This window comes from Rhinolophus sinicus, linkage group LG05 (assembly GCF_036562045.2).
Source record: "Rhinolophus sinicus isolate RSC01 linkage group LG05, ASM3656204v1, whole genome shotgun sequence".
Classification (NCBI taxonomy): Eukaryota; Metazoa; Chordata; class Mammalia; order Chiroptera; family Rhinolophidae; genus Rhinolophus; species Rhinolophus sinicus.
This window is the reverse complement of record NC_133755.1, coordinates 140440161-140454595: the sequence shown is the minus strand read 5'-3', so window position 1 is coordinate 140454595 and position 14435 is coordinate 140440161. Positions and strand designations below refer to the sequence as shown.

Genomic DNA, 14435 nt, shown 5'->3' with positions numbered 1-14435 from the left:
AGTCATTTCTTGCAAATAATTGGTGTGATTCTCTTTATACCGTGTAGTGCTGTGTTAGGGCTGCGGCACGGTCTGGCGCCTTTAAAAGTCACTGAGGAGCTAACATGCCGTGTGTCTTTTCTTATCTTCAGTGACGCTTTCATTCACAAAAGAATCTGACAGTGAACACATTACAGCTATGTTCAAGGATAATGAATTGAAATTTCATTGTAGAAACTGGATCCTTTCACAGTTAAATATTCTACAAATTGTTCCTTTACGCAGATTCCAATGGAATGCTCCCGAATTCTCCCCTGGGTCCTTGGAGCACCTGCTGCTTGTTCAGCATCTACTGCTGGAACGTTAACTAATTGCCAGGCCCTGGTTAGGGCTGGAGAGTGCTGGGGAAGATGAAAGACAAATGACAAAGGTCGTGAGGTGACTTGATGTGATGCCTCTTAAAAGTGGCACAGGAGTGCCATCACAGGGAGGATAGGAACATGTCCGTGACACTGAGTTGTTTTCAAGGACGTGCTCACTGGCTGTGCAGTCCCCTGGCCCTGCAGCTGTGCCAGAGCACACGTGCAACACATCCCAGCCTAAGCACTCGGCACATGCCTTCTGTGTATCTGAGTCCTCACACCTACTGGACAGTAATAAAACAGCATCCAAGGCCAGCACTCATCAGGAGGGGCAGTCTTGACCATTTTTTCAGAGTTCCTATAGGTAGGAAGTAACTGAATATATCATGTCTTTGTTCATTATCCATTCTGACTTTTAAAAAAATACCTCATTAATGACCTTTCTATACACTAAGACTGTGTTTTGTTATTTCCCAGGGGTTGTAATTATACTCAGAAATCCGTGGTCTTGTAGATGTGCATGGGAAGTGTCTCCTGCAGTTGCCATTTCAAACAAGGTCTTGGATTTCTCTTTTTGTGCAGGCAGGTGGCAGTTTTAACACAAACTGGTTCTCGTCATCTCTGGAGGGAAGGAAAATAACCCACAATTCAAATCTGATTTTTTTTTTTTTTTAAAGAGTGAAAGAGATGGATTAGGCATGGAATCAGGAATAGATTGAAAGGGAGCTAGATGAGCCTAGGGAAAACTAGACAGGGAAAGGCTGCGTGATTCCATTTTTGTAAATGATTGTTATAAAATATTTCCTTGATCTCCTTTAAAGGTGGTACTTTGGAAAACTTGGCCGAAAAGATGCCGAGCGACAGCTTTTGTCCTTTGGAAACCCAAGAGGTACCTTTCTTATCCGTGAGAGTGAAACCACCAAAGGTAAGATAACGAGGTGAAGAAGTTGGCTCTTCATTCAAATCTGCGGATTAGTCAGAAGGGATGAAAGCCTTATCTCTAATGGGCAGGGATTTCTAAATGGCACCCGTCCACCCTGCCTTGTGAGCTGAATCCTATTTTCAGCAGTTCCTCCAGGCTCTAGAACTGCAGACAGCTCCAAAAAGACGACAGGGTCTCAACATCAGGACCTGACTCTTAAAATGGGCATCTGGGCAGTGTCACTCTTGCAGGCACCGAAGATCCTAGAATTTTCAGAAATCCTTTTGAGTTACGAATTTCTGAAGCTCTTAGGAATTCGGCACCAAACATCCGGGTTGTTTTTGCATTTCTTTTGGGGTGTTTTGTTTTGTTTTGTTTTGTTTTGTTTTGTTTTGTTTTGTTTTCATAACTGAGGACTGCTCTTCCTCCAACTAGTGGCCTTTTCGTTATGTAACGTCTCATTAGAGCCCACAAAGAGGAGCGAGGCCAAGGAAAAGAACAGTAGTCTTCTAGCTTGATCTTCCAGACACTGGTTATCTGCTCCTGTGAAAAGTATTCTGAAGCAGATATGGGAAGCTCACTTCTAGAGAAACAGTCTTTATGTTTCTTTAGTACATGCTGTCCCTGCCTCTGTAATGCTCCACGGGTAATGGGCACTAGGGGAACAGTCTGAACCTTGAATGTCTGCTTCTCTTCATCGTGTCCTGTGGGGGTGGCGGGAAGGATTGTAGGAAAAAATCCAAGAAGCCTTCATTCAAGGATAAAATCATTTTATTGATAATATCTTCTGATGCTTGCAGGAAAGAGGTGTTTTCTTCCTATGTTATTGAGTGGAAGTGTGTGTACGTGTATGTGTCTCCTTGATATGATTAATCAAAACAGTCAAGTAAATAAGACCTGAAAAAAACAAATGAATGACGACTCAAAGTGATTGGAGCTAATGCTTTGCATATTTACCAGGTGCCTACTCACTGTCTATCCGTGATTGGGATGATATGAAAGGAGACCACGTCAAACATTACAAAATTCGTAAACTTGACAATGGTGGATACTATATTACCACCCGAGCCCAGTTTGAAACACTTCAGCAACTTGTACAACATTACTCAGGTAACCTTAATTCTAACCAGGACTAACCATTTGGACACTGAGGGTGTGGGTGGGCACAAAGCAGGAAAGGGGAAACGCAGGGCGGGCGGGGTGGGGGGTGGGAAGAGGTACAACAAATATATACAAAGTCACTAGTAAAATACAGTTGACCCTTGACCAACATGGATTTGAACTGCACAGGTCCACTGCTACATAGATTTTTTTCAATAAATACATACAGTACTGTGAATGTATTTTCTCTTCTTTATGATTTTCTTAACATTTTTATCTAGTTTGCTTTTTCATAAGAATACAGTATTATAATACACATAACACAAAATATGTATTGATCAACTGTCTATGTTGTCAGTAAGACTGCCAAGGAGTTCAGCTTTTGAGGGGATTAAAAGTTGTACATGGATTTTCGACTACATGGGGGTCGGAACCTCTAATTCCACATTGTTCAAGGGTCAGCTGTACTTTTCTTTGCTAACGCTTCAAGGCAAGGCTTGAATAAATAGGTTCAATTGATGTTTTTCTCCCATAGGTATTAGTTCCATCAAAAGGTCCTATAATATTCTAGTTTCCCAAGTAGAAAGCAATAGGTTAAGCTTTAAAAGTTGTTATCTTGTCTCGTTGCAGTACATAATTCAGAAATGAAAAAGAGAGGGCGCAGTCTCTGGGAGCGAGCTTCCATGGGGCCTCCTCCAGAGATGCTGTGTTTCTGCCATCACCGTATACTCACACTGTGGCAGGGATGACTGCACACGCATTGCATTCTCATGACTACATCAATTTTGCAATCCATTTATCATGTTCTACTTCCCCACCAATACTTCTGTTTCCTAACTAGACTTAGACATATGTGACCCACAGAGCTGTTACAGCTAATTCGTTAAACTTTTAAACAGCAAATCAGTCTTTTTCTAACACCCACATGTTACCATTCATGTCTTTTGTTCCTAGAAATATATACTTAGGTGTCCAATTTGCACATTTTATTAAAGAATGTGGTTTTATGGGCCAGGGTTAAAATGATTGCCTTTTTTCCTAGCAAGTATACTCCACCATGTAGTACGTACCCAGATGTGGATACAGACATAGATATACACATGCAGGTATAGACCTCTACCCCATTAAACCCAGGAGTTCTTTGTGGGACCTATATATGCATTTTATATTGCTCTTCAGGACAATGACAGTACCCCAAAATAGTACATGTCTTGACCTCAACTATTGCTGTATGCACATTTGTTAAAAAATATGTGTATATAATTTTTAGCATCAAAACATGCAGTCTTTTGAAAATGGCAATGAGAAATGCCTATCTATGAATCCCGGGCACTAGTGAGCAAGTGAAAAAATTAACAGCACTTAGAATATTTGTTGATTAGGGCACACTGGGTAACTTTGGTTCCAAATATAGCTAATGAACTATTTGGGAGAAATGGAGCAGAATATCTCCCTGAGCTTAAGCGATATACTCACAACGCCTGCATGTTGGAAGGGTTTTTCAAATGCCAAAATATATTTCATTACAGCCAAACATCAGCAGGATTCCCCAGGGTTTAAATCATTTGAAAAATATTGTGTCGGAAAGGGCACCTTAATAACATAATAAAGCTGGAAGGACAGAAGGGATATGAAGAGCAACAGACAATTTTTAATCTTGGGGGGAAAAAAAATCCATCTTGTTAGATTTGTTTTTATATTGGCTTTTCCTCTTCCCTCCTTCTCTCTCTCACACAATAAAATGCCTTTGAAATATTGACGCATAAATAATGTCCTGCCTAAACATCTCAGAACCTGATTCTATCAAAAAGGAAGGAATAAAAAGTAACTTGCAGCTGGTTCCTGGGGAAAAGGCAGCAACACCACATTTGAGTTCCCTGGAGTCTAGGGACCTCCCGTGTGGCGTGGCCAGCTCTGTCCCCCTCAGCCAGGCTCTCTGCAGCTTTTGCCACTGCACTGATTCCTTGTTCTTTGTTACCTTTTCTCACCTGACTGATGTTTAACTTGGCATTTAGGCAATTGCCCCTTACCACTGCTAGATTCTAAAGGGCATAGTCTGAGAGAGAGAGAGAGAGAGAGAGAGAGAGAGAGAGAGAGAGAGAGAGAGAGAGAGAGACCCTTCAGATAACCTCACGGTGATAACTACTTTTCCTTTCTCGTTTTCATAGGAAATAGAGTTCTTTCACTTCCCTGAGTTTCTGCAGATTTTAGTTCCTTTCTGCTTTCAAATCAGACTCCTAAATTATACATCAGAGATTGTGATAAAGATTCTTTTTTTGATAGGAACTATCGAAGAAGCAAAAGTATCTTTATTCTGGTAGAATAAAATCAGTTAAAATGCCAGAGAAATCACTAGAGAAATGTGACCCCTTTTTTCCCCGCCAGCTAGCACCTTCATCCGTACTAGTTTGTAAGAGTCTGATGTTCTGTAGAGGAATCCTGTACTGAAGTTACAATTTTAAATAATGTTCATACCAAAGAGTGTCCCCTAACTCTTGATATTAGAGAGGAGAAGAGGCAGTCCTGTTGACATGCTATGGTCCAAATGTGCCTTTTGAAAGCAGTGGAGGTTTTTTCAGGATTCCAGAAGACATATTATTGGCACATTGAGCTGAAAACGTTTTTCTTCCTTAGTGAGTATAGAAACCAAACCAGTCTCTATCTGTTTATACGTGTAGACTACATTATACCTGGGGTATGGAGTAGTCCAAATTTAAAATGTCCTGTATTCTACCTCCAATGAACATGTTTCAATGTGTGGCGTCTAATCTTCCAAGATGTGTGCGGTTCTCTGCCAATGTAGCACTGTGTGGGGTAATGCTGTACGCCGGCTGGGTTTGTACACCTGTAAGTGTTGTCGTCATTTCACATGTTCCGCTTTTCTCTCCCTCTCCCGCTGTCCCTGCTCCATCAGAGAGAGCTGCAGGTCTCTGCTGCCGCCTAGTAGTTCCCTGTCACAAAGGGATGCCGAGGCTTACCGATCTGTCTGTCAAAACCAAAGATGTCTGGGAAATCCCTCGAGAATCCCTGCAGTTGATCAAGAGACTGGGAAATGGGCAGTTTGGGGAAGTATGGATGGGTATGCTGAGACTCAATTACTCTATTACTAGCTTCCTCGTTTGGGAAGTCCCAAACATCAAAGGTGGAAGGTGAAAATAAAGACTGTACAACCAGGAAGAAAGTTTGAATTGCTAGAGTGAGGAATAATACTTTTGATTTTGATTTCGGAATTCTGGAATGTCTAGAAAAGAGATGGTAAGTGGTCAAGATTGGTAAATGGCTCAAATTGTATGTGTCTCAATTCATAAACCAGTAAATGGTACAAAGAATGTTCCAGCCTGGACCACATGCCTTGTTTATCATTTCTAATTGCAAATTTTTATCCGATGAACTCAGTATTGCCCTAAAGGGCAGGTCACCTTCCATCTTTGCTAGTGCATGCATGATGATGGATTATAAGGATTGTGTTTTCTTTATTAATTCCCTTTCCTGTAGAGAAAGCTGATGGTTTGTGTTTTAACTTAACTGTGATTGCATCGAGTTGTACCCCACAAACTTCTGGATTGGCTAAAGATGCTTGGGAAGTTGCACGTGATTCGTTGTTTCTGGAGAAGAAGCTGGGTCAGGGGTGTTTCGCTGAAGTGTGGCTTGGTAAGGCAGAGGGCACATTTTGTTTTGGCTGCATCTCAAAGCCAATTAAAAGGACGGTTTTGAACAAAAACACATACACAGCCACTGGGACCAAGACACTTAACCCCGGATAACCAGACAGGCACAGGCCATCTAGGTGTTCAGAATATGGCAATACCTTGTTATACTCTTCTGTCCTACTTCATGGGGTTAATTAAGGTATGCGCGGACAGGAAACCAGTACACTGGAAATCTGATGTTTCCTCTTCCTAAGACAGGAAGGTAAGAGACAGTAGATGGGCTACTGTAGGGAGACACCATGGGCTCTTTTGCTCAGTGGGCCTGGGTTTTTTCTCCATCTTTACTAGCTGATTAACCATGGGCACAAGGGTTCTTGAACCTCTTTGAGTCTCAGTTTCCTCATCTGTAAAATTAGAATGATACCTACGCCATAAGGTTGAGTTGAGGATTATAAGGGACAATATGTTTAGCGTCCATAGTAGCTGCTCAGTAGACACACACTGTTGTCGTAATTTGGTTATCATGTCATTGATGAGGCCAATGGCACTGGCCCCCACCCCCCACCTCCCGCACTGCTGTTAGAACTCCCTTTGGGGCAGTTGCAGCTTTGTTTAGAGACTTAGGTCTCCACCCAAAAAACATCTATGAATAAGACAGTATTCATGCTTATGGAATCCTTCTTCCTTTCTTAGATTTAATTAAAATCCTAAGAATTTTAATCCAATCACTCATATTACCAAGAAGAATCGGCCCCTATAAAAAACTTATTTTCGAATTTTACAGTTATCAACTTTAAATCATTACATATATTATTAAGATTTTGTTTCCTGCTGAACATGAAACACCATTTTGTGATAGTCCACGATCAGGATGGAATACCAATATAAGTAGCCAGGTTGTTATTGGAGAGAAAGATCTCTGTTTAAAATTTGGGGGTGCTAACAACACTCAACTGGCAAACACCACTTATAAATTGTCAAATTTCCCATTTACATTTAGTAGTCAGATACTTAGTAAGATTTGATGAATTCTTTTTTAAGCCACTTGTTCTTTCCTAATTGTATTTTTATAGGTTGCATGTTGTAATTATATAAACCATATTTTTAACAAGGTAACAAAAGTTGCTCCAATTTACAGAATTTTTAATTCCAAAATCAATTATATTAAATGTAAAAATTAATCTTCATTTAAACCAGCCTTTTCAAAATAGAAAATAGCATAGCCCAATTTAGCATATTTTTTGTATCCCTTATAAATAGTTTTAATTCAAAGTCATAGGACTAATAATGGAATACATATAGAATCTATATATTGTTTTTAATTTGGGGGGCTGAAAGAGACTCAAAAAATAACCCATTTCCATTTCTGTATTTTACGGATGAGGTAACCGAGGATCATAAACCAGGCATGCCTCTGACCTACTAAATTTTTTTAACATGTTAAGTTTAAATATTTCTGTTCCCTCTTAGCTGTTGTCTAATTTTTCCAGTCTAGCTGATAGAAGTATCTGTTCTTGTGGTGGCTTACCATCGTTAGCCTGAGGAATTTTCCTTACCTGGTTGAAGTATGGGCAAGTAGACTGGGAGCTTCTTGCCAGTACTTATCAGTGTACTTATAATCTTACTCATAGCTCAACTGTTCAAGGACTCAGCCAAGTAGCTCATCCATTGCGGACAATTGAAAGTCTAGAGGTAGTTTCCAGACATCCTCAGTGCATTGCCATGTTTTCTAAATGGCACATCCCATAAGACGGAACTTAATCCCATTTCATCCGCGCTCACTCTACTGCCTAATGGGTGGATATTGGATGGCCAGACCCATTCTAAGCCTTGGACGTTCATCCTTGTAAAGAAGTGTCCAAAGCTTTTGGTACAAATTTGTAACCATGTCTCTGAGCCAGAAAACGAAAGTGGTATATATATGAAAACAAGCAAAAAGGTAAATGATAAACCATCATATAGTCTTAAGTAAACACATTTCTCCTGTTGGAACTACTTGACAGAGCCCTTACATTTGATTGTCTTTGTTCAACAAAAACTATAAAGTTTTTTTTTAACTTGATATCTAACTTTATACAAATAGCTATGGATAAAAATCTTTTTTTCCCCCGCATTAAATGAGGACCTTTGGTTTGACTTAATATTGTGGGATGTCTGCAGGTACCTGGAATGGAAACACAAAAGTAGCCATAAAGACTCTTAAACCAGGCACAATGTCCCCTGAATCGTTCCTTGAGGAAGCACAGATCATGAAGAAACTGAAGCATGACAAGTTGGTCCAGCTCTACGCGGTGGTGTCTGAGGAACCAATCTACATTGTCACCGAGTATATGAATAAAGGTTGGGCGAGGCCTCTCTGGGCTCCACCTCACAGTGACATACAGGGGTTGTTTCAGGGAGGGGAATGGAGCTGCCTGCTTGCTCTTTATCCTGGTTTCTGCACAAATCAAGCATTGCCATCAGAAAGCACAAACTGCATGCTCGTTAATGAAAACATTTTAAAACAGACTATGACCTTGAGTTTGCCCACCCGCCCGCCCCCAGCTCCTTGTGAAACGCAGTACCTTTTGTATGCTGTACATGGAGAGTTCCCGCTCCTCTCTATAATTAAAACATTCATTTTTAATATCAGTTACACAGAGGACTATGATAGTTTGCTGTTACTTTGAATGCCATAGCTTATGTTTTTGCAGGGCTGAGCAATTAATATCAGACACTGGTCTCTGGTCTGTTTAATCTCCATCTTTTCATCATCTTATTTTTTTTTTCCAGCTCTCAAACAGATGAAGAAAGATTTAAAGAGCACGTTTTATTCTCTCTCTCTCTCTCTCTCTCTCTCTCTCTCTCTCTCTCCTAATCAAATCAGTATTGTTGGGGATAAGGCCAAAGATCACTTTGTTTTGGAAAAATAGATGAACCAAACAAGAAACATCCTTAAAAGGCAATGCATTGTACATCAGAGGATACAGTGTAATTTTCCTTCCCATGTGCTATCTTATAAAATATATTTGGAATTTTTTCCTGGCAGATTGTTTGTCGTTTGTATCCAAAGTTATTTGGTAAATAACTTTGTGATTAAAGCATGAAAAACAATCACCGATGACCATTGTGAGCTCTTCGCGTCTGCACATGATTATTTCAGCCCTGGGGTTAGTTCTGGGCTCCTCAGGCTGTGTTCTCATGGTGGCCCTGAAGCTCCAGCTGTTTTGACACAGGTGTTATTAAGGCCTGGCTGGCCACACGTGATCTAATGCCGAGCTACTTGCCCCACCCTGTATTCCTCAGATACGCTTGTCTTTTCTTTCAGATATTCTTTTCTTGATTTAAAATCTGTAAATAAGTTAGGCCAGTGATTCTCAAATTTTGCTATGTATCAGAATCATCTAGAGGGCTTCTTAAAATACAGGTTTCTGGGCCTGACCTCCAAAGTTTCTCATTTAATAGATCTGGGGTGGGACCCGAGAATTTGTATTTCTAGCAAGTTCCCTGCGGGATGCTATTCCTGCTGGTCCCAGGACCACATTTGGGGAAGCACTCAGCTGGGTGGTATTTCTCCTACATCACTCCTTGGTGAGCGGCTGATTGGGGAAAGATATTGAAGTGGTAACAGCTCTTCACATGTTCTCCTTTATGACAAAAAGGGAATTGAATCCCTTTTCTTCTAGTTTTATCAAATTTTTGTTGTCCCTGGAAATGGAGTCACCAGTGTTTATTTTTAAAAGATGAAACTGCTGCCTTTCAATGCACAGTTTTTCTGTTTTTTTTGTATAAGCGTTTCTTTTGCACTGATGGCATTATTCAATTCAATTACCTCCTTCTAATAGAAAACCAAATACAGCCCTTTGTTGGGAATTTTTATCTTTCAAAGTAAATTGAAATGGTTTTATATTTTGTTCCTAGGAAGTTTACTTGATTTCTTAAAAGATGGAGAAGGAAGAGCTCTGAAATTACCAAATCTGGTGGACATGGCAGCACAGGTAGGCCCCGTGGTACCTTGATGCCTGCCTCAAGTTTAACAATGTGTAAGTACACTGAGCCCTGGTGTGACATATGGGTCCTGTTCCCACAGGTTGCTGCAGGAATGGCTTACATCGAGCGCATGAATTATATCCACAGAGACCTGCGATCCGCAAACATTCTAGTGGGGAATGGATTGACATGCAAGATTGCTGACTTTGGACTGGCCAGATTGATTGAAGACAATGAGTACACAGCCAGACAAGGTAGGCAATTGAATGGTGATGGCTCGTGGTGACATCCTTGAAAACAGTCATTTACTGCTCCTTCCTTTCCCTTCCCCCAGAAAAGTGTTTGAAATTTCATTCTTCAGCAGAGTTTTTTCTCCTTGATCTGACAGGAATTTGACAACTCAGGGGGTGGGAGGGGAGGCTGTAGAGTGTTTCAGTAGATGGTTGAGGTGTTCGCTGATGGGTCCTCCAGCTCGTGCCACACTCCTCCAGTGTCCAGGCCTGGGACACTCTGTCTTTGGAGAATGAGGGCTGTGGAAGGCGAAGGGATCAGTCAAGTGATAGCTCATCACTCCATCAGAATCTCAGCAAAAAACAGAAGGCACGCACTTGGGAGAATTTAATAAAGGAGTTATTTACAAAGGCATGGGAAGGGTTTAGGAAATCCAACAGGGCATGATGAGGTAGTTATCCCAGACCTAGTAACAGCAGTGGACCCGAGGCCCGAGGCACGTGCGATTAGTGGGCACCAGAGCTACGGATGAGCAGCTGTGCGGAGAGGCCACCTTTCATTAGAGAGGGGCAGCAGGGAGCACCCGGAGGACTCATGCCCAAGTTCGCTCTTCAGCCCTCCTGCAGATCTGCCAACCCAGCTAGGAGCCAGGGTCAAAGGAGCCCTTTGATGAGTTCAGATGGGTGAAGAGCAGGAAGGAGAATAGAAAGGAGATTTAGAGGGAGAATAGAAGATAACAGTGAGTTGAAAATCTTTAATCATCTCCATCCATCTTACTCTCTCCAAAGATTTGAAGAAATTAGCCTAAAAAAAAATAAATGCATCCCAAACCAGCAGCCACTCCAGTGGAGCAGCTTTTCCGGTGCTTTTAGAGCACCAGACACCACGGAGGAAGTTCCCAGGGTTATTTTCTGTCTTCCCAGGTGTTCACATGGTGGTCAGCAGGTAAATGTGTGGAATTAAGAGTGCTGTTTGCAATTAAATGTAGGCTCCACATGTAGAATATAATGCTTGCGTTGGAAGGAAGGGACATCCTTCATTGTTGTTCCCTTTAACAGCCTGGTCATTTCGAGCAAGGCTGAGCCGTGACTGGAATAGATTAGAGTGGTGCTTTCTCCTGGATTCCATAATGGCCACCTCTGGAATTCTTCTTCTTTCTTTTTCAGTTCTTTCATTTCATGCCAATTCTTCCCTCCTTTTATCATTCTCAGCAGTCTCAAGTGATGGAGGAAAAATGTTAAACTAAAACCCTGGCTCGTACAGATACTGTCCAAATGCTAAATTACATGTAGGTCAGACAGCTCGGCTATTTGAATTTCCCCAACACGTGGCAGTTCTTGTCCTGGAGCCAAATGCCCACACAGCGAGCATGGCTGTGCATTACACACACACACGCGCGCGCACACACACACACACACACACACACACACACCAGTGTGGGGCCAGATGGCATGCTGTATCTAATCAAAGGCACACGGCAGCTTTGATTGGCACTGGCGGTCCAGAGAAAAATGTGGATGTGATTTTGAGTCAAGGTGAGCTGAGAGGGTCTGAAGTGCCACTGGGTCTGAAACCTGGCCCGAAATGAGAGAGTTTACCCTGAGGCAAACCTGTCAGATCCCAACTCACAGACCCAGAAAGAGAGAGCAGAGCAGAGCAGAGCAGAGCGTGTGAAGGCCGTGTCACATGGATAGTTGTGTTGGGAAGGGGTAAGAATGGAGTCAATCTGGGCAGTCAGCCTGGCGGTCAGTCGGTCCATCAGTCAGTCGGTCATGTAAGCATCCTACCCTGAGTGAATAGAGTGTCCTGGTGGGAGGGAGTGGTTCAGGATTTGTTCCTCCCCTTCTCCTGACTTTGTACTCCAGAATTTGTGCTTAACAGCCTTGAACTATCAATAAAAGAGAAGGTTTTGGGGCCAGAAGGCTGCGGATGCTGCAGGAGAGCTGACGACAAGCCTGGGTATTTAGTTCTTGGAGATCCCTCTGGCTGTGGCTCTGGGGGATTAGTGCCCAGGGTGAAAGGAGTGTGAGGAGCCCCCCGCTGGTTTCCCCTCACTCCTGCGTGGCCTCCTCCTCCCGGGCTGTCAAGTCCCACCTTCCTCTTCAGTTCGTTGTCCTGATTGCCTTTCTGGTGGCTTCCTCACCTCCACCATCACTTTCCCAGATGCTGTCCTGATGCTTTTCAAAGAATCAGCTTCAAACCCCTCGTACCTAGTTTCCTTCACTTATTTTTCAGAGTATCCAGCCTTCCCTCTTAAAATTCTTTTTTCTTCTCTTTTCCCTTTCACAAGTATCATCAGATCTATGCCAAACACTGAAAAGAGATAAGTAAATGAACTGGAGCACTGAACTGGGGGAAAAAAAAACAAAGGCTGTGAGGCCCCAGGATTTGCAAGGAGATTAAAAGAAATGCTATCCTGCAACAAAGGGAAAGGAAGGAATGGGGGTGGGGGTGAGGGGGACAACAGAAACAGACTCAGAGGGACTAAGTAATTTGTCCAAAGTCACACAGCTAGTAAAGGGGCAGCGGCAGGATTTGAATCCAGGTATGGCTGGCCTTATTGCATCCACCCTCTTAAGAGGTACTTACTGCCTCTCCTCCAGACAGTGATTAAAAGAACAGAAAATTTAAAAATTGATTTTAGTCATAATTTTTTATGGATAAAGGTTGTTTTATGGAAAAGTTTTTAAGGGGCACTTCCTAATGTGCATGTGTGGGGAGTTGGAAAGACCTTCATTTTCTGGCTCTGGGACAACCCAGCTGTTTATAAAATTCCTCCCAAGGGTCTGTCCTGCCCTGGCTTCTTTATGAGGCAGGAAGGCCTGGTGTGTGTCTGCTGGTGTGCTCTGCAGATGGCATGCGTGCTTCATGCTGAAGTTTCTGCTGGGGATTAAGCAGCTCCTCCAGACAGCTGGTCCATGTGCCTGGTAATATTTGCAAGTTGGGTTTTATGATCCCCACAGGCCACAGCCAAGCAGCATCTTGATTATGGAAGTGTGGGCAGTGTTCAAAAGCACATGCTAAACACAAGTATGTAAGACTGTGACAATTGTTTTTCAACACAGTTGTGACCTTCCCATCTAAGGGCACACTGAAATATCTCTTGACACCCCCCCACCACCCTCCTGGGGTGGATAGATGGTATTTCCCAGGGCACAAGCAGAACTGGATTTGGGCTTGTGTTAAACAGGCCTTTCTGCCTTCCTTTCCTCCTACCACCACCACCCCACAGGACTGTAAGCAGACACCCATGTCAGGGAGAAGGTCTAGACCAGGCCCTGAGCCTGTGAGGGTGGGTGGTCCTCTGCCAGTAGCATTCTAGAGGCAACTAAAAATTATTTGGTGTTGCACATTCTCTGTACCTGTATACCTTCCTCAATTATAAGCAGATAGATCTTTAGTCATAAACTCTTTGCTAAATTGTCACCAATCAGGGTCTCTGAGTAATGCCCACATTCATTATTTGAGGGCCTGGTCTCTGAAAGGGACTTTAGAAGCTACTGACATAACGAAGCCTAAGATGGCAGAGCTGGGCAGTAGGCATGAGGAGGACGGATAGGAGCGTCGCTGAAGTCAGATTCGAAACCCAGCTCTATCACCTACCAGCTCTGGAGCCTTGGCAAGTTATTTAACTTTTCCACACCTCAGTTTGTTTATCTGTAAAGTGGAAATATATTTTACCTGCTTTGTGCTTTAATTTTTGCAAAGATTAAGCAAAACAATACCTATAAAGTGTTTCTAGCACAGTGCCCAGCACATAGTAGGTGGTAAATAAAAAATACTCTTGTTTTTATCCCGTACAAGACTGAGGTCTTGATGAATAAACAAATGCAAGAACAAATGGTAGACACAATGGAAAGGCTCAAATACTATTCAGAAAAGGGAGAGAGGAATCAAAGACAACTCCCAAATAGTCAAATGCAAGTAGTCACGAGAGTGGATTTGCCAACAACAGAAATGAGTGAGTAGGGAAGATCTTACTTTCAGACACAGAGGGTGAGTTTGGCTGGGGGTTTGTTGAGCATGAGGGCTGTGGTACACATCCCAGCAAGGTGTGGAAGCCCAGAGAAGGTCAGTCAGGATGCCTGCTGCCACGGGTCCTCACCTCCCAGCCCTCCTCGCCACATCACTGTGCCTCAGCTGACCACAGCCTCTCACCCTCATGCTACCTGCACCCAGCCCTGAGGTCTGATCAGAGCGACCTCCCCACCTTCATCCCAA

At 42.6% G+C, this 14435-nt stretch overlaps 1 protein-coding gene across 6 annotated transcripts in view; it reads left to right on the top strand.

The window, feature by feature from the left end:
* The window catches only part of FYN (FYN proto-oncogene, Src family tyrosine kinase), a 204055-nt gene that overhangs the window by 161422 nt on the left and 28198 nt on the right, over positions 1–14435 (top strand). For 5 of the 6 annotated variants that reach the window (XM_019735015.2, XM_019735017.2, XM_074333452.1 and 2 more), the window contains 6 exons: positions 1163–1266; positions 2224–2373; positions 5279–5443; positions 8175–8354; positions 9915–9991; positions 10084–10237. In XM_019735015.2, the coding sequence (XP_019590574.1) occupies positions 1163–1266; positions 2224–2373; positions 5279–5443; positions 8175–8354; positions 9915–9991; positions 10084–10237 (830 nt within the window). Of the gene's footprint in view, positions 1–1162; positions 1267–2223; positions 2374–5278; positions 5444–5859; positions 6016–8174; positions 8355–9914; positions 9992–10083; positions 10238–14435 lie in introns of all 6 variants that reach the window. The other variant, XM_019735019.2, reaches the window with a different exon arrangement.